Source organism: Diadema setosum, chromosome 22 (genome assembly GCF_964275005.1).
Source record: "Diadema setosum chromosome 22, eeDiaSeto1, whole genome shotgun sequence".
In the NCBI taxonomy this organism is placed as follows: domain Eukaryota; kingdom Metazoa; phylum Echinodermata; class Echinoidea; order Diadematoida; family Diadematidae; genus Diadema; species Diadema setosum.
The window spans coordinates 22058932-22086542 of record NC_092706.1 but is presented as its reverse complement, the minus strand read 5'-3'; the positions used below and the strand labels follow the sequence as shown (position 1 = coordinate 22086542).

At 37.6% G+C, this 27611-nt stretch overlaps 1 protein-coding gene across 1 annotated transcript in view; it reads left to right on the top strand.

Moving 5' to 3' along the window:
• The window catches only part of LOC140245211 (low-density lipoprotein receptor-related protein 2-like), a 57146-nt gene that overhangs the window by 28786 nt on the left and 749 nt on the right, over positions 1–27611 (top strand). The window contains exons 24-37 of the mRNA XM_072324799.1: positions 5060–5188; positions 6771–6896; positions 8423–8542; positions 9112–9243; positions 11784–11900; positions 13148–13270; positions 14303–14441; positions 16198–16383; positions 17091–17320; positions 18277–18456; positions 20102–20188; positions 21604–21648; positions 25592–25691; positions 26522–26636. Of these exons, the coding sequence (XP_072180900.1) occupies positions 5060–5188; positions 6771–6896; positions 8423–8542; positions 9112–9243; positions 11784–11900; positions 13148–13270; positions 14303–14441; positions 16198–16383; positions 17091–17320; positions 18277–18456; positions 20102–20188; positions 21604–21648; positions 25592–25691; positions 26522–26636 (1829 nt within the window). The remainder of the gene's footprint in view (positions 1–5059; positions 5189–6770; positions 6897–8422; positions 8543–9111; positions 9244–11783; positions 11901–13147; positions 13271–14302; positions 14442–16197; positions 16384–17090; positions 17321–18276; positions 18457–20101; positions 20189–21603; positions 21649–25591; positions 25692–26521; positions 26637–27611) is intronic.

Here is a 27611-nt window from a genome sequence, read left to right as displayed (position 1 = left end):
TCGTCCTGTGATTTGTTTTGCCCCGTGAGATGTATTCAACGCATGGATACCTCCTATGGGCCTTCTTGGATTCTGCCTAATTTTTTATTGTGAATATTGTTAGCCCTGACATGATTTTTTTTTTTTAATCTATGTATGTTAATGTTTGTGTGTTCGTTTTGTGAGAAAGTGTTATAAATTTCTTAGCAATAGATGTACCAGTAGGTAAAGACATGCATGAAAGATTTTGATGCTTTTATTTAGAAATATGTAAAAATGATAAGACAGCCTCCTCAGTAGGTTGTTCAGCTGGCATTAGATTCATTGCTGTAATGTCTTCCCACAAATTTATGAGAAAATTTTGTATGAGTATATTTTTGAATTGCATGGAATGATAAATGGTTTTGTTTTTCTGAATCTGGTGCTGCACATAATATTAGCAACTATATAGCTGAAATTGATGCTATTAAAGATGTATTTGTGAGCTCTAACATATTTTTTTTAGAGCTCTTTTATCAGTTCTCATATAATAATGAGGTGACTTCTAATGTGAAAGATATTGTTGATATCTCTGTCCAAAAACACATTGTTCTATTTGTCATGCCCCTGCTACGTGTCGATATTGGTGTTTTCGTTACCTCGTCTGATATTGACAATTCATGGTGAGTCTTCAAACCAGTGTGTGTGTGTGTGTGTCCCACACATTTTTACTGCCTTCACTCTATGTGCGTTTGTCTGCCTGTGTGCATCCATTTTTGTTTCTGTGGCAACCCGTAATGCAACTCGTCACATTTTGTTTTGCTTCTGTATTGTGACCTGCTAACCAAATAAAATTGGAAATAAAAACAAACAAGCCCACACTTCATGCAGTGTGCAGTGGTTGTGACTGCTGTTGACTAACACCAATTCCAATTCTCAACCAAAAGTCATATTATAGATATAGAGTTGATCATGGAATATTTACTCTATATGCACCGAGGATTCTCAAAAAGAACAACAACAACAAAAGAAGTATACCTTGTACATTTGGGAGCTGGTTATACAAAAGTACATGTAGCTATGTAATGGTGAGAGGTTTGATATACATCACAGCACCATATACAGAGAGGAATATCAATTATAAGACAACGTGTATGCTGTTAACAGTAGTTCTGCATACAGTGTACAGTGTATATGAGGCAAGCCATGCAGAAATTTTTGACTATCAGCTCATCAACCATGGCATGTGCTTTGATCTGTATAATCGATAAATGGGTGAGCAACCTTTGGGCGGTGACTAGATGAATGATTAGTTTGAAATGAAACATTTGTTAGTTTCCATATACCTGCAGAAACTGTTGATTTTTGCTCTAATATAGACACATACATTGTACATAGAAATGTGTAATATACACTGTAATGTTGTGATAATATTCAGTGAAATAACTAAGAAAATGCAAATTATTAGCCCAAAAGTACACTGATATTATCACAATCTCGTGGTTACTACTTTAATTTTTCATGATTACTTACAAATCATACTGTAGCAGTACCCATTGATCTTTTGTGCAAAAGATTAATTGGATGCAGTGCTTGTTGGGATATACTACTACTTGGGCACGTTCGATTCGTACTTTTTCTTTCTCACTTCTGAATGTGTAGGGCCCCCTTCAGGAATAAATGTTGTGTACTAGTGTCAATCGATCGAAATGATTCTACACGTCTGATATCCCAAAATACAGCTGTACTCTAAAACAACTCATCATCTTGGCAAATTGTATCGGCCAAACAAGTTTCATGGCAGACATTTCTTACTGCATTCAACTTAAGCTGTTACTTTTCGTATATCATTGTTTTCAGCCCCACAGTATAATACATGCACTTCTCTGTTTCATCAGTAAACTCTCCCAAGATCACTTCATTCTTGTAATGCTGGTCTCCTCATTGTTCCCAAAACTACACTGTAAGAACCATGTTGGGTGACAGGTTTTTTGTTCATGTGGGATATCCTCTCTCTGGAAGAAGTTTCCTTCTGTATACACATTGGTACTTTGGTACTACATATATCTTCTCAGTGGATTTTTTTATGACAGCACTGAAAACACACCCATTTCATGAACTGTTAAAGTGGAAATTTTTGCAGTGTTGAAATTTTTGCACACGATCTATGCAGCGCCACAGAAATTACAAATGTATGAGTGCGTGTGTACAATGTACATATCTACAAGTGAATATACCCAAACTAGGCCTTCATCCAGCATTTTGATGCTAAAATGTGTGCAATGTTCTTATGCAGTGAATTTTTGTAGCATATATTTTGACTGCTCTACTGTAGCTTACATGTTTGATGTGGAATTTATCATGCTGTTTTGTTTTCACTTTGAGGACGCCATAACTCAGCATTTAGAGGAGAGGGTAATATACAATATATATGCACTTATTCATTGCCTGCAAAACGGTTTATAGCCTATGCAGTCTGTTCTATTTTTTTTATTATTTATTTTATTTTTTTTTTCAAAGGAAATGTGTTCTCATTTCCTTGCGTCCTTTCCAAAGCAAACTAAAATATACATCCACTGTTGCTTGGGTCAATTTTGGTTCCTCAGTCATCCTTGCTTGAGTAAAATTCTACATTATAGTCATTTTTAGAGCTCATACAATGTATATGCAGAGATGCCAACCAATACGATTTTATAGTATTGAGTACAATAAACAGTGTGAAATATGATATTGCCTCCTGAAAGTACGACTTTCATCTTCAAGTAAAATTTGAAATGAAGCCAATATCAACCACAGAAAACTGCAGAAATCAGGCTGAGCATTATCATATACCATAGAAAGATATATTATAAATATCTGCAACCCCTACAAAAGCATTGAATGACGAGCCTAAATGGGTGGGAAATGCACAGATGCTTCACAATTTTCTCGTCAATATTGATGAAGTAGCAACATTTTTACATGCCTGTCCTTACTGGGGAAACATTTTTTTTTTCCTGACATTCACTTGCCCAGAGCCAACAGGCTAGTGATGGTGTCAAGATTTCATGAAAATGTGATTTTCCTCTCAAAAATCTGATTTTTTGGTGGATATTCCATCTGTTTTTCTATGTCAAGAAGTTGGCATCTCTGAATACATGAAGGTGAAATTGGAAGTGGGGATGCATTGAAATATCTTGAGGGGAATGTGGTGGTGCATGAATGTATTTTTTTACATCATAGGCAGGGCTCGATATTACCAATGTCCTTGGGCCAAAAAAAAAAAAAAATGGATGTCAGTCCGCCAAATTTTCAATAAGGTTATCTTGTGCGTGGTGGCCCAATCGGGTGCTCAATGATTCAAAATGGATTGTTTCCATTTATTTTGGTCTACTAAGATTTGACATTGAAAGATTTTAGTGGCCACCAGAGAAATAAAGTGAGTGTCCAGCCCTGTCATATGGTTATCTTGGGACATAAAAGGAATTACAAATTCATGTGTGTGAAAGTACGACTTACTTCAAGCTCAGGGGTCTTATGTATCTCTGTGAAATTAGTTACCTAAAACTTTTCTCTTTGTAATGTAAATGTACAATTTTTTTTTTTATGATGGGTTTTGTGGATGCAGTAAAAGGTGGATATTCTGGATAATTTTCTCCTGTCATAGTTCTTTCTTTCTTCATTGGGTAAAAACAAAATACAAAACAAAATATAATATATCAAGCAAACTCTGGGTATTTTTGTCTCTCTCTCTCTCTCTCTCTCTCTCTCTCTGTCTATCTCTGCATGATGCTTGAAAGATTTTTCTTTCAACAATTAATAGTTCTTTGTTTCATTTGATTGATAAAGAGCTATTTGTCAGTGTTCATTTTGAATTGAGAGTGCTTACAAACATTTGTAGGCACTGTACAAATCTTTTTCATGTCATTATTATTACCCAGATTGTTACATGATGGTCTCTGAAGACAAATCTATCATTTTTACTACTTTATAAGCTTTACATTATATACCGTCACGTTGTGGTTCTTTTGCTTTTTTCAGCTACAGTGTCTGCTTGGGCTCAAATCATTATGCAGTGTTTCTGTTTCAGTTCTTATGAAAATCCTCCCTTTTTTTTTTTCTCCATATGGCAATTTGCTGTTCTACCTCTGATGTAAATTTTTGTCGATTGGACATTAATTGACTGTGCAATCTATAGATGAGGTTAAAAGTCCCAAACAATTACAGATTCATGTCATATGCCCAGACATTATTTGTTTGCTTCTGCCATTATTGAACTACAATTGATTATGCTGAACATTGTCAGTTGGTAGCGCCCTCGTGAGTTGTCATGTGAACAGGCTTTTCATACTCATCCATAAAGAATTCTCTCATGGGTGGGATCAAGGAATAGGCTTGGTGGTCTGAAGACTTGTTTTCCCTTCTTTTCGAGGCCAACTGTGAGAGTATTGTGTTAATCCACACTCTATGATGATGTATCGTCGCTGGGGTGACAAGACCTTGTATCTGCAATTTTGGTGAAAATGACTTTTTTGGATTAATTAATGGTCAAATAATGGGTTAAGTGATGTCCTGTCCAAATCCCAACTGTCTTACTCCAAAAATGAAGCCGCCACGGCATGTCAAAGTAAAGGCTCTCCCATTGGCTATAATGCTTTGGCCGCCATGTTTTTTGGCTCTCCTGAACATTCTACATTTTGTAGATACGAGGTCTTGTCGCCCCAGCGACAAATACTGCTGTATGATCCAGTTGCTGTTATGAATGATTTCGTTCATGTTTTTGCCAAAAAAAAAGAGAGTAATCCTATAATGGTGAAATATGATTTAATAGAAATCAAAAAGATTGCAATGATAGTAATAGTAATGACAATGATGACAGTAAAGATGATGATAATAATGATAATAATAATAATAATAATAATAATAATAATAATAATAATAATAATAATAATGATAATAATAATAATGATAATAATAATAATAATGATAATAATTACAATGATAATCATGATGATTAAAATTTTTAAGCAGATATAATAGAATGGTAACAATGATTTTAACAGGAATTCGCATCATCTATTGGAGTGTTTATGTATGTCATTTTGCTTTGTTGTCTCTTCAGATGCAGTCGAACCGTCATGTTCGGCAAGTGAGTTCATGTGTCGCAACAGCCGCTGCATCTTCAATGAATACGTCTGTGACGGGAGTGACGACTGCGGTGACGACACTGACGAAAGCACAGAAGCCTGTCGTGAGTTTGAACTCTACACTTGTCTGTCTCTTTCCTTTTTAAAGGACAAGTCCACCTTCATAGACATGTGGGTTGAGTGGATGCACTAATATTAGTAGAACACATCGGTGAGAGTTTGAGCAAAATCGGACAATCCGTTCAAAAGTTATGAATTTTTAAAGTATCTGCGCAGTCACTGCTGGATGAGAAGACTACTACAGTCTATGATGTCACATGCATACAACGATATAAGGAAAATAAAAAGAGAATTTCACAAAACTTTACTTTTTGAGTTAAGTGCACATTTCTTCGACTTGTTACTGATGTGTTTTAAGGGTAATATTATTCCCCCTGCCTTCTGAAAGAGAGAAGTCGAGTGTTCTTTTGTTATGCGAGAAAAGTGAAAATATGTTTAGTTTTCTTTATTCTTTCTTTATATCGTTGTACACAAGTGACATCACAAGCTATAGTAGTCTTCTCACCCAGCCTTGACTGAGCAGAAACTTCAAAAATTCATAACTTTTGAACGGATTGTCCAATTTTCCTCAAACTCTCACCGATGTGTTCTACTAATATTGCTGCATCCACTCAACCCACATGTCTATGAAGGTGAACTTGTCCTTTAACCCATGTATCAAAAAAAAAAAGTAGCCTTAAAACTGTGCACTTTATGTTACTGAGCCCAAATTAGTCATCATTCTTGAATATAAAGGAAGAACATTTTAATATTTACAGTATTCTACAAGTGTATTATTCAAATGCTTTTTTCCTTGGCTTCTGCAGGAGCAAGGCCAGAATGCATTTAACATTGTTGTCATAGAAAAATGAAGCTTGTGAAATCCCCCATACAGTTTCTCAATGTTGTTCTACTCCTGTGATATGGCAATTATTGTGGAGTTTCCACGTAGAAAGATTGACACAATCTTGATATCCACCAAACCTTTTATGAATTCTTGATTCTGAATTGCTTTGTAATTTGTCCAAGTTTTGCCATAAGTATACATTTTTCAAATATTTATTTGCATTTTCTGGAAGTTCAGTGAAAACTTTCCCATCTTGGTCTGAGGGGAGTGAGTTTGCACCTGCTAGCTCCAGTTAACTCTTTCTGTACCAGGAACTTTTGGACAGAATAATGCTATGGGAATTCCTGTACCAACTTGGCAGTCAAAACACTCAAAGGGTTAATCCAGGGCTGCACACTCCTGTAAAAGTGGATATTTTCGCGCGACTAATTTTTCACGCTTGGCTGGATGAGAAGAAGTTCGCGTGTTTTTACTTCCGCGGAATCAAGACATCAACCACTGGAACGTATGGCATGCAAAAATATTCGCTGCTTTTATTTTTGCGCTAGTTTCTGGTTGCGCGAAATACGCAAAAATTTCAACACCGCGAAAATTTCTACTTTTACAGGAACCCATTTCATCTACTGGTCGAACCTGTCTGTTGAACCAGGCACCCAGTTTTTTTTTCCATGTTTTACTGGTCTATTCCTGAAGAAGTTACTGGTCCAACAGTGATTTTTACTGGCCAGGGACCGTCGGACCTGTGCCAGTGTGCAGCATTCGTTAATCACTGCCTCTTGTCATGTTATATGTATTTACAGGTGCCAGTACGTGTGAGGGTAGTGATCGATTCCTCTGCCCCATCTCTGGGCTGTGCATCTGGAGGGCCCAGCTGTGTGATGGTTTCAACAACTGTGGTAGTGGAGACAGCTCTGATGAACAAGGCTGTGAGTTTGTAATTTCTTTAAAAAAACAAACAAACAAACAACAACAAACAAACTTAAATCCTCCCCCCCCCAAAAAAAAAAAAAAAAAAAAAAACTGTTGCTGCAGGGAATAATTTTCAACCTCCAATTTGATTAGCAATTTCAGCTGGTGAACAATATTTAAAATGATTTCCTGTACACTTCTGTGGAAGAAAACTGCTTGCAGTGGTATAAAAATGCATAACAAATTGCGATGCGATACCAGGAAAATTATTCCCTGTGCTGTCAGACTTTAGTGAATTAGAGTAAAATATTGTTGTTCTCATGAGCCCTCTGCCATTCCCATGAAATATTTTGACCTTTTGATTTGATTGTGGAATTTTCAAAGCCTCAAATCCTTTTTATTGCTGAATTTATGACTGATTCTGAAATTGGCTGCACATTCTAGATGATTTAAGATCCTGTTTCTCTGTCAAATTGGCAATGTTGTGTGAAATTCTCATCTGCATGCAGATTAATGAATGTGACCAGTTTTACCTAATCCTTTTCCAGTATTTAGATGTGCAGTGAAATTCAAAGGTCCAAATTTAATATTGACAATTGAGATTGTACTTTCTGCAGCAAAATTACTTCAGGAATTGATGAAGTACTAGTATAAGCCAGTTCACAGTTAGCTCATGGGCACATTGGTACAAATGACCTTTCTTTTTTCTCAATTGGTTAGGCACTTCACTAATTTTCAAAGCAGCATGATGCATAAGCATGCCCACAAATTATGGAATTTATGTTCAAACAAAAAATTACGCAGAGCAGGTGACAAGAATGGTCTGTCAGTTGACACTTCGGCAGGCATTCATTTCTTTGTTTTGTGTTGAATGCATAAACAAAGTTTTTCTACCAACATTGCTAAATACCAGGCTTGCTGTCAGGTGGATGTGCTAGTAAGCACCATTTACAAGGGTTACATGAATAATCACTACATCAGGGATGCTTATCTCAATGAATTCAAAGACAAACACGCCTGATTGTACAAATGACCTTTTTCTGCTCATGCGCAAAGTGGAACTGTAAACTGGCTTATTTCACAATGTCACTGATACATATGTTACATGCCATATATTTTGCAGTGCAGTTTAAATCTCTGTGCAATTTATGAAGTATTAAGCCCACAGTATATCTGCATGGCACTGATGCTGAGTGAACAATGGAGCTGGTCATATGGCAAATAAAAGATTTTTCTGTGGTATGCAGGAGAATTATCTTCTTCTATTTGCTTTGAACAGAATGCTTTATTATCTCAACATATCTGAGGGGCATGTCATGAAGCATTTTGTCTTTAATATGAATTTGTCAGATAAATTTGCTTTTGTAATAGCCAATCAGATGCAAGGATTTCTGTAGTTTATAACAGTTTGTCAGAAAAAAAAAAATATTTGACAAAATGCTTCATAAAATGCCCCCCTGATGTACCCAGAACCCTGTTCATCCAAAAGTCATCAATGGTAAAGTGTTTCTGTGCTTTTTTCCTTCATGCTTTTAATTATCAGGTACATCTATACCCTGTGGAACTGACAGTTTCCGTTGCAATAATGGCACTTGCATCAGTTTCAATGACGTCTGTAATGATGTCATCGACTGCCCTGACGGATACGATGAGCTTGGATGCAGTAAGAATACATCTGATCTATTCTGCCTCCGGCCGTAGATATATTCTCACGGTTCTCAAATGCATATAATTCCTTGGGAAGTAATTGTGCGAAGATATGATGATTTGAACTTTAATAGTGATTATGGTGATGTTCAGGTAATTATGACTATTGATAGATTAATTGTAACAATTGTGCACCCCTATTCTTTATTATGATGATCAGAATAATCTTTGTAATTATTGGTATTTTGATGTTCTTATCATTGATTGAGTATTTCATAATATTGTATTGATGATGTAATGAATCATAATGATGCAATTCTAAAGTAATGGCATTGAAGATGTTTGGATAATTCTTGTCCTTTCCTCTTTATCCTCATCACAATGATTATAATATTCCTTTATGTTAAACGTCTTAAAGTTTTAACATTTGTGGGAACCATTTTTCTATGGCCACTTTGCCAATAATTTGAATTGCCTAACCAAATGTTGCCACACAATGCTGATCTGCAGTTTTGCCTATCACATTTTCAGAGTTTGATGCAATCTAGGTATCATAACTTTGTCCACCAATCATCCATCCTCCAGATAAAGATTCTTCGTGCGCCGTGGACAACGGGGGCTGTGAGCAAATCTGCATGTCAGTCTCCGATACCACCACCATCTTGTGCCAGTGTAGGGCGGGCTACGCTCTCTCCCGGGATGGCCGCAGCTGCGTGGGTAAGTCGGGGTCATTTGTGACAATTTATGCAAATTATTTATGCAAGAAATTGGACTCGGGTGATATCAAGTCATTTAATAAAAGCATAGGGTAGAGAAAAATAATTGATTTTGTGATAGGTAGTCTGCTCCACTCCTCCCAAGTGAGACTTGGTGTATGCCCAGGTTGAAATCCAGTAGACTCCCATAGAAATCCAATAAGAAGTTCTTATTGGTTTGTATTTGTTTTTCTATTGTTGTTTCTGTTTCTCATTGAGACCAGTAAAAACTCCATCCTAGAAGTACAGCAGTAAATTGCTAACCTATATAAAGCTCCCACAGGGAATCCAAAAGAAACCCTCAGACTTCAAACCAAATGGATGTCCTATAGATCTTGTCGGTCCTTTTGTTTGTTTGTTTTTTTATTTAATAGGGAACCCATGCAGTGTTAAGCCAATACAGTCAGTCCGCAGCACCCGATAATTCGCTCGTATTTATTCAACTCGTATGCAAGCCCGCTCTAGGCTTGCATACGTAATGAGCTGTGTAAGGGGATTTTGTCCTTGGGCTTTCGGCAACAAAAATACACCTTGGTGTATGTTCACAAATTTGGTATCAAATTCAGGGAAAATAATTATGTAAACTATCGTTACATGTTACTCAAATTATTGTAAATGAAAAATATCATAGCGTAATTAGAGCTTGAAAAATAATGAAAAAAGTAATTTGTGCAGTACACGTTCAAGACGTCAAAAAAAAATACCAAATTCACCTTGCGTCTCAATGAAAATGCTTTATTTGGTAGTCCATCTCCAAATCCTTGTATCCATGTAAATATCTTGACAATTTGTTGCTTAATCCGGTCAGGAACCAGTAAAATATACATCGATGTCAGTGCTGATCAGCTTGAAACCGTGCAATCTCAAGAGTAAGCTCTCTCATTGGACAGCGCTTGCATTCAGCACTTGCATTACGTCATTACGCTGCTACATAACGGTTTCATGCCACTTGCGGTTTCTTGGCACGCGTGTAGTTCAAGCGCTGAATGCAAGCACTGTCCAATGAGAGAGCTCTTTCGCGCCACTGTACACTTTGTGTGGAGCATACTTCCGGCTTATGAGTGAATTTTACAGACATTTCAAAATGGAAAAACTAGTATAAATCATGCTTGCGTCTCCTTGACTCCAATATATGATGAGCATCTAAGTTTCCTCTCTACGAAAAAGCCAAAATCAGAAACAACAGTTTCTTAATCCGGTCAGGAACCAAAAAAGAACTTTAGACGACAAAATCTTCTGTGAAAAGCACGTAAAATTTACGCAAATTCAACTGATTATATAGTCATGATAAGATCCGATGTTATACGCAAATTTAGTATCAAAATAAAGATCAAAGTCTGGAGAACAATTTATCGTGACTTGTAGCCACGACGAATGTATGTACAAGTCGCTACACTGTGAAAACCATAGCCCTATCAAAGTCTTGCAAAATCTCGCACGACGAGACACCTTTCGAACGCAAAGATCGTCAACGAGAGTGCTGAATAAATCTTGCCAGATTGGTTCATTAACATACGTGCTGCGGACTGACTGAATAGGACGTTCTATTGGTCCTGTTGGTTTCGGTTAAATTGCTTTTGCTGGTTTCTGTTAATTTCCATTAACCCTAAAAAGGCTGGGGGGGGGGGGGTTTGAATCAAACCCCCTCAACATTTTTCGCAACTTCTCCGCCACGCGAAATTTTTTGACAGCACCGTTCCCTGACTTTTTACTTTCAAGTCTCGCACATCTTTTGACACCATTTTCACAAAAATCGCGCATACCATTGCACGACCATTTTTTTTATATACATGCCTGTCACACCGAAAATGGCTCAAAAACGTGATTTTGTGTATAATATATATATATATATATATACACAATGTATATTTATATATATATATATATATATATATACTTGTATATATATATATATATGCAAATGGAGTTTTCTCTTCCTATTCATAAAGATATGATTATTTTCACTTTCATATGCTGAAATCAATTAATTTTAGCATAATTATGCTTGAAATAGGTTCTGTCATAAATTTTGCGAAAAAAATGATAAAACAAAAGGTCAAAAAAACAAGGAAATACATAAGAAATTGATTTTGATACCAGATTTTTTTTTTTGAGTACATTGTTAGGAATGCTACAAAGAATGTTATCACCAAAAATTAGGATTCTGGGAGCTTCACTTCTGATTTAGAGCAAAATGTATGATTTTGTGCATAAATTAGCATAATTAATTATTATGACAAAAATTTATATTTCTTTTTGTATAGTTTGGTGCATTACGCCACAGGTAATGCATGTGCCAATTTTCGTGGTGATTGTGCGATCGACGGCCAAGATCTTGAGGGGGGTTGACCTAACAATTAACCCCTAACTCTTAACCTAACACTTCATTGCGACCAATGTTTAAATTGGTTATTATATTCTTTGATGCTGAGGAAGAAACTAACGATGGTTTTGGCCTGTGAGGCTGAGTCCAATCTCTGTTTTCTATTCTCTTTCCTGCAGATGTGAATGAATGCCTGGATTTTGTATGCATCCAGTCCTGCACCAACATAAAGGGGAGCTATCAGTGCTCGTGTGCTGAGGGCTATAATGGCTTGAACAACACATGTGATGCACAAGGTATAAACACAGATAACTGTAATATTCACTATTTAGCATTTGCAGATGAAACAAAATGTTTTCTCGTAATATTGCTGCCTTCACACATGTAACTGAGTGAACTTGTCATTTAAGGTGCAGAGAAAGATTGGCGTTATGCCTTACGTAATCTTGAGACAGGATGAATGTGTCTGTCTTGTTAATTTTTTATGCCTCCGCCAACGAAGTGGCCGGAGGCATTATGTTTTCGGGTCGTCCGTCCGTCCGTACGTCCGTATGTCCGTCCGTCCGTACATCCGTATGTCCGTACGTCCGTCCCGTTTTGTTTTTGTCGATATCTCAAGAACCGTGAGGTGGTTTTGCATCAAACTTGGTATGAGGGTATATCCTGGGGGGATGATACGTTGTTTGGATTTTAGGGTCACGGGGTCAAAGGTCAAAGGTCACAGGTTATTTTTTTGAAAAAGTTGAAATTTCATGTTTTTCTCCATATCTCGCAAATGGTTCAAGGTATCTTCATGGAACTTAGTATATATGCATGTACCGATGGGCAGTGATTATCTAGGGAAGTTGGGGGTCATGGGTCAAAGGTCAGGGGTCAAAGGTCAAGGTCAACTCCTCAAAATATCACTACTTTCCTTATATTTATGCAATGCCTGAAGGGTTTTTTTTAACTTGATGTATGCATGTATAACCCAATATATATTCTGTGGGAAGTTTCTTGCCAAAAGGTCAAAGGTCAAAAGGTCAAGTGAAAGTGCTAAATTGCACTTCTTCCTCCATATCTCAAAAGTAACTCAAGGTATTATCATGAAACTTACATATTTATGCATGTTCTACCTGACAGTGATTCTCTTTGGAACTGTGAGATCAAAGGTCAAAGGCCATGTTTAGATAGTACTATTTTACCATTTGACACTGAAACTATACTTTTCTCAATACCTTGAAAATTACTCAATGCATAAACTTATAAAAGGGTCAAAAGTCAAGTAAAAATCATCAGTTCTCCCAAATACCTGCACTCTGACGTTTTAATCATTCATCCAATTGAACCTAGTTCTAGGAAAGTGAACATTCAGCACATTTGAGGCAAACCTGTCATTTTAATATTTTGCCAATTGTGTGAAACTCATCACACATTGTACTAAAGACCTATTAGGAGAACCATGCATTATGGCGGAGGCATACACCAGTCGCCGTAGCGACATTTCTAGTTGTTTTCTTGTACATGGCTGCCCCTGAATTCTTGGACATTGTATTGTTCACAGGAGCTCAAGAGTACCTGATAGTGGCCGATGGTCAGACTATATTCACAAACCGGGACGGGGAGAGGAACAAGGTCGTTGACCATCAAACCAGGGTCAGTGGTCTGGACTACATGCTGGAAACAAGTGAGTTTTTTTTGCTTGTGTGTTTGGATGCTAATGCTAATTGTTTATGCTTGCCCATTAAGCATGAGGTACATGTAGATGATGTATCTGTGTAAAGGCTGCGTGTACAATTGCTGTTCAGCATTATGTTTAATTTTTTTTTTCTTTTCTTCCTCTATGTGTATGACCTTATGATAGCATTTACAACTGCACTTTTCTACTATCCTAGTGATGGAATAATGGCACTCATAACTTTGGTCAAATTGCTTGGCCAAGTATGCAGGTCCGCAGGGTTTTTTTTTTTTTTTTTTTTTTTTGGATAGTGTGGAATCGGGAGGACATACTGTACAATGTTAGTAGATACAAATGGGAAAAAAAAATGACCCATGCAACATTAATGTTTGGGTGTGTAATGGAAAAAGAACTATGATAGGGCCTACATTAACTTCATACTGAGTTTGTTTGGTTACAGATCTCATTAATCACATCTTTTTAATGTCATTTATTGGTTTAAACGGTAATTGAGATCTGATTTACACTTAATGAATGAAAAATATATCTATATTTAAAATGAAAGGAAATAACAAGCTGGGGAAGTTGAAAATTAGACATCAGGGTGCAATAACTGCAGTTACGTTTTTAGCATAGATGAATACATGTGTATGTATTAATGCTAGCACATTTGATGGTATGTTCAACTACTGTTCCAGTTGAAGGCAGGTTATTCTTTAAAGCATGGCAACACAAAAGGTAAGCTGAAAAAAAGAAGAAGAGAATAATTGCAAAGAATGTGTTTGTACAGTGATAAATGCGGTGGGAAAAAAGTTTGACATTTGGAGAAAGGCTCAGGAAACTTATACAGTGTAGATGTGTGTAGAATGAAACACTGCAGTATAAACAGATGTAACATGGGAAGTCGTGGTGGTGGACATAATCCTGTAGAACTTTTATTGGGGGTCTTATTGGATACACAATTAAGAGAATTAGTCAGTCTGTGTCAGTGTGGTCAAAAGTATCTCCCCGTTTCATGATGTCTCGTGATGTCTTTTTCAGGGTATGTGTATTTTGTGGACAGCGAGGCTCGCAGCATCAAGCGGCACTCGCTGGATCTCGACAGCAGCTTCGCACCGGAGAACCTGGCGGTGGATAACGTCTTCCGGCCCATCGACATCGCAGTGGATTGGATCGGAAGGTAACTCTGAGAGAACAAGGGTTCATTCCTCAGTCTCATCATGTCACCAGCAGAGGGAGCTATTCCACAAGTGTATAGTTTTCCCCTGAAAAAAGTTATACATTACACACCACATACATCAGCTATAGGCCTGCACCAAAATATTGTCATCCAATGTAGGATTTTACTACAAATAGCTTTCCATCTAAAAAAAAAAAAAAAGGAAAAAACAAAAGAAAGAAAGAAAGAAAGAAAGGATTACTGTATACAATGTATGCCATACATTTAGCAAGCCAAATTTTTTCGCAAATTGGGACCTCCTGATTATTTTGTGAGTAGCAAAATTCATGATCGTGGAGTACAGTATTGAAAAGATAAATGTAAAGTACATACATGTCTCATTCATGTTGGAATTAGAATTAGCATTTTCATGTGTTTTTAAATTAGCGAAAATGAAAACCTTGCTAAATATTTTGCGTGTGCAGTATGCCTGAAGCGCAATACCACCATGTTCACCGTTGTATTAACTCATTAAATATTATTGAATGAACGGATTGGTAGTGGTGTCATCAATAGTTGGAGCAAGATATACAAAAGGTCTAAAAGATTGTTAAAATTCCCAAAATTTTTGTTGATTAGTGACATAAGTTGCAACCACACCCTGAAATAAGCAAAAGCAGTGGAAAATTGGCTTAAACACTTGCATATCACTGCATTTGCTGTGGTTTGCAATTTTGCAATTTATCCACTCATAGCACTGTCGTACAATTCTCAAAAGAGTATATTACCAAAATATATGCAATATGCAGTAAATTATGAAAAATAAAGAAACCTGTGCACAAATGAACAACCGAAAAACACCTTCCTATATCATCCTGTAGTTTCAATTTTTGATCTGTTGTGTATGTTGTTTGAGGCAATAGCTACAACTGGCTGAATTCATCAAGTCTGTCCATAATCTTAAAGAGGTACTAGAAAATTTGAGAGGAAAAAAGAGAGAGAAGAGAGAGGAATGGAGGGAGAGAGTATATCGTCGCCGGTCACACGAACCGACGAATCACTCCATTTTGGGTCAAATTTTCGATTTTGAGATTTTCAATCATTTCGATAGTAGATATTCCATACTACATATTCTGAAATTCTCAGTGTGTAATTCGGTGTAATGTTTACGTAGTTATCACTTTTGTAGAAGTATGTAATTCCATTTGTGAAAATTATTTGTTTTCCCCATAGACGCGTGTGTTAAACAATCAGGCGATTCGACGGTTCGGTGACCGCGCATATGCGTGGTCACCGAAGCGACGAATCAGTGCGCATTGACTTGCGTGTAATTTCTGAGATTCAACGGTTCATTGACTGCGCGCACAGTGCGCGTACTATGTAATACATGTGTTGACAATGACAACGCTCAATGTACAGTGTACATGTACATATGGACACACATGGAAAATGACAACGTTCTTTGCAGACCGAAAATACATGCATGCAGCTCTTTGACGATTTCCCGCTTATTTGTTAACAATACAATTCGATAAAAACTTCACAAGTTAGAGCAAGAATTGAAATCTGATGTACTACAAAAATAATTGGAAATTATAGACATGAAAGTGTAGCAACCATAAGTCAAAAATGGGTTAACTTCAAACGCGATTTTCTCGAATTGTCATTCTTGCGCAAACCTGAGGGATTCGTCGGTTCGTGTGACCGGCGACGATATTATGTAAGATAGGGAGAGATGAGTAACAAAGTGATTTATTTTAAACTTTTCTCTCTCCAGAAACATTTACTTCACAGACCAGGGGTCGCCGACCCTCGTCACAACCCGGCGTCGGCGCAGGCGACAGGTGGCGTCCGATCCCTACCCAAAAATTGCAGTGGCCAACTTGGAGGGTCAGTTTGAGATGACGCTGACCAAGCAAAACGTTGAGTCACCGACGGCACTAGTGGTCAATCCACGCAGGGGGTAGGTTTTGACTCATTTTGTATGCATATAAGTTACAGAATTTATATATATATATATGTACCTACAGGGTAACTGCAAAAATCATAATTTCTTGCGATTTCAGTGTGATGATGATTTGTTATTATTTGTAGAATCTGCTGACCAAGCAGAATGCTGAGTCACCGACAGCACTAGTGGTCAGTCCACGCAAGGGGTAGGGACATGATTTCGTAAAGCTCACAAAACAAATGAAACGAGCTTGAGTGTTAACGATTAGCCTAAAAAAAGCATATTTTGGCTGTGTGTAGGAGATTCTTCTCAAACCTTCTAAACAATACAAATTTGTATTACTTAAAGGATGTCTCCGGGTGATTTTCAGATTTTTACATTTGAACAACTATAGATTGGTTATACTGAAGACAGAGTTTCAGATTGTGTGATAATTGGGATGAAGAATTAAAATATTTTGAAAATATATTACAAATTGCAATGAACAAGGATGATGACATGGCAGGGTCACCATAAGAATGCATGAGTTGGAGCTCAAGGAAATCTACATGTATAGATGGAGCTGTTGATTTATGTACTACATGATGTGAACTTATTAAAATCATCTGGAATGCCCCTTTAAGAGATACTGACATATAGTATATAAATTCACTTGACCTGCTTTTTGTGAGTTTTGAGCAAGGCAGTCACAAATGCACAAATCTTGTTTGATTCTGCAGATATGTCTACTGGGCTGATTCTGGATCGACCGTCGGGAGTGCCTTCATCGGCAGGGCCTACATGAATGGCGAGAATTCCATCCAGATCGTTCGCAGAGGTCTGGTGCAGCCCACAGGAATGACCATCGACTTCGCCAATGATGACCGCATCTTCTTCGTCGACCAGAAGCTGAACATCCTTCAAGGGATGGCGTTTGATGGGAGCAATCGCAAGACGCTGATGAGTGGAGGTGATTCTAGAAATGATTAGAAATAATCATGTCACTGAAATTGCAAGAAATTATAATTTTTGTAGTTACCCTATAGGTATATTCTATAACTTATATGCATACAAAATGAGCCATAATGTGTATTAACACATTGAGGACGAGTCCCGAGCATACTCGGGTATGTGTCTATGGGAAATGCATGTTGTAGCAAAATCAGCCCATCCTCAACGGGTTAAATTGTATCTGTACCTTGAAATTTAAATTTGAGGGGTGTAAGGACATGTCCTTTACCCTAGAGAAAGGTCTTGCTCAACATATAAAGCGACCTTAACTGAGAAATATTGATTTTTGATATTGGCCTGTGGCAAAGCATGCTGCACTAGTAGCCGCGCTAGCCCATTGGTGTGTGCACATTTTCTTCACTTGCCTCTGGTGGCAAACATTTATATTGAGTACTTTACTATACGTATTGCCTCGCTTACTGAAATGCCTACACGTATGTGCATGCGTGAGCCCGTCAGTTTGAAAAATGATACCGAAAATCAGAGTTTGTACAGAAAGTTCAAATATCAAACTACACAATCAAATACAAGCGGTAAAGCTACATGACAAGTTTAAGATCAAGGCGCATATGCCCGTATAAATTTTAGGTGTTTTGGGACTGATATTTTTAATTCAGTATCTCTCTATGGAAGCAACCTCACACACGGATTTCTCAGAGATATTGCCAATACAATATTAAATACGATGTCAGAATTTTTTTTTTTTTTGTTCAGATACACTTTACGCATCAACAAATTATTTTCCTTTATGATGATAGGAATGACGATTACACTCTTTACCATCACAATGATAAAATGATAATGAATGGTAGTGAAGGCATCACTGTTTTGTCTTCTTCTGCTTGTACCGAAACAACAGATGACATAAATTCCTTGCTCTTACCTTGGATCTCTATGTGTGATCTTTCCTCATAGCTTTGTACAATCCATTCCAAGTGGAGGTGTTTGAAGACACGTTTTACTGGACGGCCAGCTCGACGGGAGAAGTCTTGGCGGCGAAGCGTCTGAATACGGCGAAGAACGTCACAGAAATTCCAAACCTCGTCAACCCCGGTGCAATCCGCATGTACCAATTCCAGCGCTACCCACAGCACTGTAAGTCAGTGATATACTTTGTGGGTATTTTTTTTGTGCAAAATTTTGGAGTCAGGTGCTATCCCAGAATCTGACAACATGGAAAAAAGATACTTACCTCTGATCCCAACTTCAATGAAACGTGCACGCATGCACATTTCTCCCTTCATTACTGTCCTTTACAATCGTAAATTTAACCACCGGCAAAATTGTCAGGAATTCCCGATCAGGGAAAATTTAGACTCGTTGAATATGCGGAGATAGAGCATTATATTACAAAGTACTATACTCTGAGATGGAGTGATCCCACAATAATTAGACATTGAGTTCAAATGGATTTCTGCCACTTATTCTAGGGCTCAGACCAGCTGGCTTTCACATTTGTCATATTCTGCCTGCATACACCTCCACCGTCCCTTATTATGTAGTTGGATAGTAAGCATCCTGGCTTGAAAAGTTTGGAATTCCTCTCCATAGGGAGTGGAAAGCATGCTGTAGTATGTAAAGGATTGATTATAGTGACCAGGGTAATGATATATGGTATTGTTAAAGGACAAGTCCACCTTCATATACATGTGGATTGAGTGAATGCAGCAATGTTATTGGAACACATCAGTGAAAGTTTGGGGAAAATACGACAATCCGTTCAAAAGTTATGAATTTTTAAAGTATCTGCACAGTCACTGCTGAATGAGAAGACTACTAGAGTGTATGATGTCACATGCGTACAACGATATAAGGAAAATACAAAGAGAATTTCACAAAATTTTACTTTTTGAAAAAAGTGCACATTTCCTCGACTCGTCATTGACGCATGTTAAGGGTAATATTATTCCCTTTGCCTTCTGAAAGAGGGAAGTCAAGTGTTCGTTTATTATGCGAGAAAAGTGAAAATATCTTGAATTGTCCTTATTATTTTCTTTATATCGTTGTACTCATGTGACATCACAAGCTGTAGTAGTCTTCTCATCCAGCAGTGACTAAGCAGAAACTTCCAAAATTTATAACTTTTAAATGGATTGTCTGATTTTCCTCAAACTCTTGCTGATGTGTCCTATTAATATTGTTGCATTCACTCAATCCACATGTCTATGAAGGTGAACTTGTCCTTTAAATGCACCAAGCTATTAAATGTCATGGTAAAAAAGGAGTACATACCAAACCACTTTTATTACTAGTATTGTTGTTGTTTGTGTTCCAATAATTATTTTGTATTATTGTCATTATTATCATACAATGTATTTATCATTTCTTTGTTATAATGTATTACTTATGCCATTATTTTCATTAACCAGCATCATTAAATCAAGATCATTGCACCTTCAAATGACATAAGTCATCACATAGTTCTATTTTCCAGACTTAAGTCCAGTGGCAATTTTATATTCCTCATGGAAAATGATGGAAGATGACATTCATGGAATGGATACATACTCAAGTTGTATCAAAGCAATGTAACTTGTACATTTTGAAACTATATCTGAGTGAAAATTCATCTGAAAATAATTCCTATTAAACAGTATGTCCTACAGATGTGTCTTCATTTGATTGGCTCAATTATCAGTGCATCACCATTTGTGTTATCTTCTCTGAACATATTTTTTCACTCTGAAATCTTTTTTTTTGGTAATTTATGATTCCCTCCTAATGTCTTACCCAACCCCAGTGGACAACCCATGCATCAGTCGCATCTGCAGTGGGCTGTGCCTTCTTTCCCCCAATGACGATGATGGAGTTACGTCAAATTGTGATGGTAAGTTCTCCTGGCATCAAGATCCTCACCTTTTAATTGCCTGGGATTAGATTGTTGTGCAGCTGTTTTTGTATTTGTGAGGGAGCTGTTGCGACCAAAGCTATGAGACTGCAGAGCATCAATCATAGGGTCCCTGGTTTAACCCTTGGCAGACCTGCTTATGCCTTGTGACATGGCAAGGCATGTTGTCCTCATAGCCTGGTCCATCAGAAGGGACTCAGTAGCCGCGATGGTCACACTGGTCATCAATTGCAAAGTTTAACCCATTAAGGAAGGTTTGATTTTGCTACAACACGCATTTCCAATAGACGCTTGCCCGAGTATACTCGGGACCCGTCCTCAACGGGTTAAGATCATGATCTTCAGGATCTTGAAGTTTTGCCAGTACTATGACCGCAGACGCTTAATTCCTGCGAAACTACTTGTGTAACTTCCCACTCAAACTAAGGAAATTTCCCAGACCCCCGCCAATCTTTGGCATCTTCGGGCAGTTGTGAAGGCAAGTCAATTGTCACATGACACGTCCACCATCTGTTTGCAAACATTTTGATGTATGTTTGTGTATAGTTTCGTCACAGTCACTTTAATTAAGTCTTAGATGCCGCACTCTTCTTCTTTCTTGCAAACGTGCACCAGTGACTCAAAGTTTGAGAATGTTAAACATCACAAAGTTTGGCTGCCAGTGATGTGGACAGAAGATCAAAGATTGTGAAGTATTTGCAATTTTAATGTCGCAATCTTTTGCCAGTGTGACCGCGGCTACAGTCAATAATTGGTCCTGTAGCTGCTCACTGTAAATACGCAAGCATTCATTGCTTCCATGGCGACTACATAAAACAGTGATAATCAATTCAAATAAAGAATGAATTAATCAATCCTAAGACTGTGTCTGAAGTGGTGGTGGGAGTTATTATTATGGCGCTATTTGCTTGGTCCTAAAGTATGTAATATTCGCACTCCTGAATACTTATCCCTCATATTATTCTCTAGCACTGGAGAGAACTGTAAAAATATATTTAGTCAAATGTGCTGAAAACCTATGGCATTGTTAGTCATTTGTTTTGACTACATCTTCTTCCCGTAAGAGAGCATCCCTACAATTCTTTGCCAGTAGGAGAACTTTATAAACGATTTACTGTTATGTGATCATGTTTGTTCAATCAAATGCGAGGATAATTGAACTAGTAAACCCACCCGAGTATAACAAAGGGATATGTTCACACAAATATACTGACAAATCCATCAAAATAAGTTAATTATAATTCACAAAGGAAGACGGAGTATATACACAGATTGGAGGTATACTATCATGATGGCAAGATCAGATTTGGGACAATTTTACCATCTCCTTTCTCAGTTGGAAGGAATTCCTGATGAAAAACATGAATTTTTGTCTCATTTTTTGCTGTTCACAGACTGTCATTGTGAAAATGGAGGTGTATGCCTGAGTGATGGGAGCTGTAGGTGAGTTGAAAGAGCCTGTTGATAGCATTCATTCTTTCACTTGTGACTTATTCTTGCCTTGATACATGAATGCATGGAATATTGTGAGATCCTCTACGTTTTTGTGCTCAGACATGTGCATGTGGTCATGATTTTGAAATTTGGCCTAAAAAAACTGTAAGATTGTCTGCTGGGGTATTACATATTCCCTCTGTCAAAAAAAAAAAAAAAAAAAAAAAAGGGGGGGGGGGGGGAAATTGTAATAAATGAGGGATTAGGAGGATGTGGTTATTTCTAATATTGATGGTTAGTTCCAAAACATTGGTGTCACACTGTGCAGAAAGTATCCCCCTGTGTGCCAAATGGCAGATTCAGCACAGTATGGGTTAACTTTACATACATACAATACTTGCATACATATGTTCGTTTGTTTATTTTTTTTTTTTCATTCGTCCATCTATCCATTCATTTATACCATCCATTCATCCATCCACCCATCTATTCATACATGAGCAAAGTTGAGTCATTACAATAAGATACAGCACAGCAAGGACATTAAAATGAATACTTGCAGATGTTGTGCTTAAGTTACCTTCTAAATAAATTGCTGTGCTGTTCATAAAATGTCATTTAATTACGAGATCTATGGTGTCAGTAAATCTGTATTCCTGATGGATAACAATTGATCAACTGTTCATTCCTTGCTTTGACAATTCATGGAGTTCTCGTGATATTTTCTCCACCAGCTGAGTGTGTGTGTGTGTGTGTGTGTGTGTATGTGTGTGTGTGTGTGTCTCTCTCTCTCTCTGTATGTACAGTATATGTGTAAGCATCACCGTTGACCATGTTAGGTATAAAGGAACTCCATTTCTGTGACCTGATAAAATAACACACTGTATTAGAAAGAGTTCCAAGTGTGATTGTAAGAAGAAAACAAGAAATATAACATGAATGATCTGCACAGACTGGAACATGTACAATTAAAAATGCCTAATTGCAGGGCAGTTATAATTGTGTCCTGTACATCACTACATGTATCTACAAACTTTTGTTTTCTTTTCGAGTGCGCTTAGAAACATTGTATTAAGCGCATTACAAATGTAATGTATTATTATTTTATTATTATTATTATTATTATTATTATTATTATTATTATTATTATTATTGTTGTTATTATTATTATTATTATTATTATTATTATTATTATTATTATTATTATTATTATTATTATTATTATTATTATTATTATTATTATTATTATTATTATTATTATTATTATTATTATTATTATTATTATTATTATTATTATTATTACTATTACTATTACTACTAGTCAATGTACCCGTGGAGTGCCAGAAATCCTCTATGGGGATTCCCCCACAAATGGTCAAGGTCACTGGGTCAATGGAGGTCAAATAACTGTTTTGCGCTACTCCTTGGTCTGATCTTGGCCAAACTTGCTGGAAGCTAAGTAGGCGTACACCTGGGAATCCCCATATGAGTAGCTGTGCCGTATATAAAGAGAGTCTGGCCAACTCGGTTTTTGGCTTATGTGTTTTGAAGCCTGTGATTGGTCAAAAGCTGGTCCCGTGATCTACAGGCACCATGTCGTTACTGAAGTGCACTCATACGCAGTGCCCATTGTTAACTACCCCTTATTTGGCTTGGTTATTTTGTTACGTCTGAGCGTAAAAGCTAACCCTGTAACGCGTAATACGCGTGGTAACGACATGGCGTCCAAATTAGCAGTTGGCCAGACTCTCTTTATACGGCCATACGGCACTGATGAGTAGGACTACATAGCGCCCTCTATCGGGTGTCTGATTATATTTCTGGGGAATCCCCGTGTAAGTAGGCCTACATAGCACCCTCTATCGGGTGTTTGATTATTGCAGCTGACGAAGATTAGAAGTTATTTGACCTTTGACCCCAGTGACCTTGACCTTTCCAAAAATGAACCCCGCAACGGTAATTTCGCGGTCAACCTGCATCCACCCACTAAGTTTGATGGAGATCGGACCAAGGACCTGGGAGGAGTAGAGGAACAAACAGACAAACAGACAGACAAACGTTGCTCGAATTATAGTATGATTATTGTTATTATTATTATTATTATTATTATGTCACCTGTGAAGACTGGACGAATCACACATTGTCATCACTTTATCACACAGACTAATTCCATTGTTTGTTGTAAAGCACCCTCTGAAGAAAAAGGACTTATCGATAGTAACCATTGTCACTGCATGTCTATCAATTATGATTTTCTCTTTTAGATGCGTGAATGGCTTCTCAGGAAACTCGTGTAGAGAAAGTGATACACAAAGTAAGTGATGGTCTCTTGAGGGTTTTTCCTGCCTGGGGGGGGGGGGGGGGGTATCAAGGGGAGGGGCAGGGAAGGAAAGGAGAAAGAGAAGGATTAATTAAAGTTTTTTAATGTTGTGGATTTAGCACCTTCTAGCACAAAAATCTGAGCACCATGATTTACAACATGGAAAAAAGTTGTTTTTCAATGACTATAGATTCTGTGGATTTCTAAATTTTTCTGGGATGATTTATTTTCTCTACAAATTCTCCTCCCATTTCATTCATCCATCCAAAGAATGCATAATGTACAAACGAGAAACATTTCAGAGCTAGTAATGAAGTAATATGAGGGTGAGAAGCTACAACGGAAGGAAAGCTAGCCAGCTTGACCTTACTCAATCTGGAGTCGAAGTGCACTGAAATGTGTACATGGGTTTCTGAGTGGATCCTGCTGGATTTACGTGTGCCTCGTGGGGCAAAACTCATATTTCATTGTCTGATTTCTCCATATTCTCACAAGATTTACAATACTTACAGAAGAGTTTAAAGGACAAGTTCACCTTCATAAACATAAGGATTGAGAGAATGCAGCAATATTAGTAGAACATATCAGTGAAAGTTTGAGAAAAATTGGACAATCGATGCAAAAGTTATGAATTTTTAAAATTTTTGTGTTGGAACCGCTGGATGAGGAGACTACTAAGGCTCGTGATGTCATATGTGTACAACAGTATAAAGAAAATTCAACATATTTTCACTTTTTTTGCATAATAAAAGAGCACTCGACTTGCCTCTTTCTAAAGGCAATGGGAATAATATTACCCATAACATATGTCAGTAGCGAGTAAAGGGAATGTGTACTTTTTTCAAAAGATGAAATTTTGTGAATTTCTCTTTATATTTTCCTTATTGACCGATTCGGGTTCGTTGAGGGCAGCAGACATTTTACGGCACAGGGCGCAGCCATAGTGGGTGTATCAGCCGACCCCCCTGCTCTCCCCCACCCTGGGGCAACATGTTTACACGCACTTGTAACAAAGGTTCGCGTACTAAGCAAGCATTCGCGCACTCAGTACGAGACGCCTATTGGCTAAAGCAGTTTTTCATTCTGCGCGCGTGCTAATGTAGGGAGAGGGGTGGGGGAGTGCGGAGGGGGGGTCGGCTGATACACCCACTATGGCTGCGCCCATGCCAAAAATACACATAGCGCGTCACAGAATCGGTCAATATTGTTCTACGCATGTGGCATCATACACTGCAGTAGTCTTCTCATCCAGCGGTGACTGCACAAAAACTTCAAAAATTCATAACTTTTGAACGGATTGTCCTCAAACTTTCAATGATGTGTTCTACTAATATTGCTACATTCTCTCAATCCTTATGTTAATGAAGGTGAACTTGTCCTTTAATGTATTAGACTATTAAAAGTAAATATGTTTCTGTCAAAAAATCCAATTTCAAGGAAAATGGATTTAACACCTTGTTTTGGGTAAGAGCTCTTCATACATGTGTATTTGTGAAATTTATCATTAAATCTGTCTATTTCTGCTATATTGATACGTTCCTTCTTCTTATACCGTGTAATCTTTGTGTTTGGTGTCTGTGTAAAGTGTTAGTGTTTACACCTTGATTATCATTTCTCTATGTCCACAGATGCATCCAATGTCCCCATCCTGGCTGGTGTATCATCAACTCTCATTGTCATCATTCTCATCCTTATGCTTCTCTTGTTGCTCTACGCCTACAAACGACGGTAAGTTGAAGCAGCTACCTGCCTCCCTTGGTGTAGCATGGTGTTTAATAGTACAGTGCATACACCACCTTCCATATTACATGACACAGCATACTCCATTATGCATGATGGTGTATGCATCAGTGTATGGTAAATGCAGTGTCAAAATTATGTGTAAGGTGTTATATGTTGACATCATACATGTTGTATAGCTATGTAATTCCTCTTAAAGGTAACAGTATTTGGTGTGGAAAAATATACTTGGAATACCATAAAAGTTAAAGCATTTGTGTGTAGGGCCTATTTAAGTTGTCACATTTGGTCTGTTGCAGTATTATGTTTTCTAAATTTCACTAAATGTCAACATGTTGCTATTAATTATGAATTCATGTAAAACCAAATATGTTTAGGCTATCTGAACATTTCCACTTTCACACTGCTGTCAACTTGTGGGTAATGTGTAAGAAACCTCAGCACCACAAAAACATATTGTAGATTTTTGGAGGGTGTGAATGAAAAGGAAAGTTTAATACATAATTTACTTTTATTGTTATTTTGTGGCTACATACTGTATATGCTGAATATTTCTTGAGGTTTTTATTTTCGCAAATTTTGCGAGTCGGGTGCTATTCGCGAAATTAAGGACACGCAAAAATATTGACTCTGATCCCGATGTTAATGTGACGTATGCATGTACACTTCTCCGTTCAGTACAGGACTCCACGATTGCGAATTTAACCACTCGAGAAATCATCGGGAATCCTCGATTCGCGAAAATTTAGACTCGCGAAATATATGGTGTATACAGTACTTGTCATCACATTCATTTTGATGCATTCTACTTTACACAGAGCCAAGTCAAAGAGAGAAACAGCAGGCAATGTCTCATACAACAACGGAACCACCAACGTTGAACTGGACCGAAACAGGTTTCCTCCCACAAACCAATCCAATCCGGTGTATGAGGTAAGCTGATCCTACATTCTGGAAGTTTGCTTTTAATCCCTTCCTATACATATGCACCCTCCCTTGTCCCTTCCTAATTCCCCCTCCTGGCCCAACTTGGATATGCTCAGGAATTCTGGTAACAAATTGTATACAGCTTTGAACACAGTATATACACGGCCAAAGAATCTTGACTAGAGTCGGAACATTACCAACGAGGGTGCGCTTTCATGCACGTGTTTGCTGATACACAATTCTATTCCAGCAGGCCTGCACTAGCTAGTCATTCTCAAATGTACCATGGGGGGCAGCGAATAACGATTGATTCAGTCAGGCCAATAACCTTGTTCTCTCCCTGCACTACCTGTTCTCCAAAAGGGTGACACCCTGTAAAAGGGAAACTCCAAACCATGATTTGTTTGATGTTGATAAATAAAGACAAAACAAACGGATTAATAAAGCTTCCTTTATGAAAAAAAAAGTGAAAAAGTCCTGAAATTGGTATGCAGTAAAGGACTTGTAAAATAACTGTTACTCACAATGACATGTGAATTGAGTAAAAACAGAAGATGATGCCATGCCACACAACTTTCCCTTGGCTATGTGCATTGAAAAATAAATTGGTCATGTGAGTGAAGGGCTCAATCTTGAACTACTGCGATCACGTTTTGTGAGCTAGTCCATAGTCCGTTGTGCTTCGTACATTATCTGTATATGTTTTATGCTTTCCTTCAGTGCCCATAATCCATTGTTACCCTCCTGTAAAGGAATATCATTCTTAAAGGTGTAGGGAATACAAAGTTGTTTAAATAGTGTGGCAATTAACCAACGTGCATGGGGTACAGTACATGTAAAAGGCATCAAAACTGAGTGAATTTTGAGAGATTTTCTTCTCCAGATCTAAACTTTGGATGTGTATCCCTGTGTCGTTTTTGCATGTAGATATTACAAACATAAGTTGTTCAAGACAGTGCCTTTGGTGGCTGCATTTGGCAC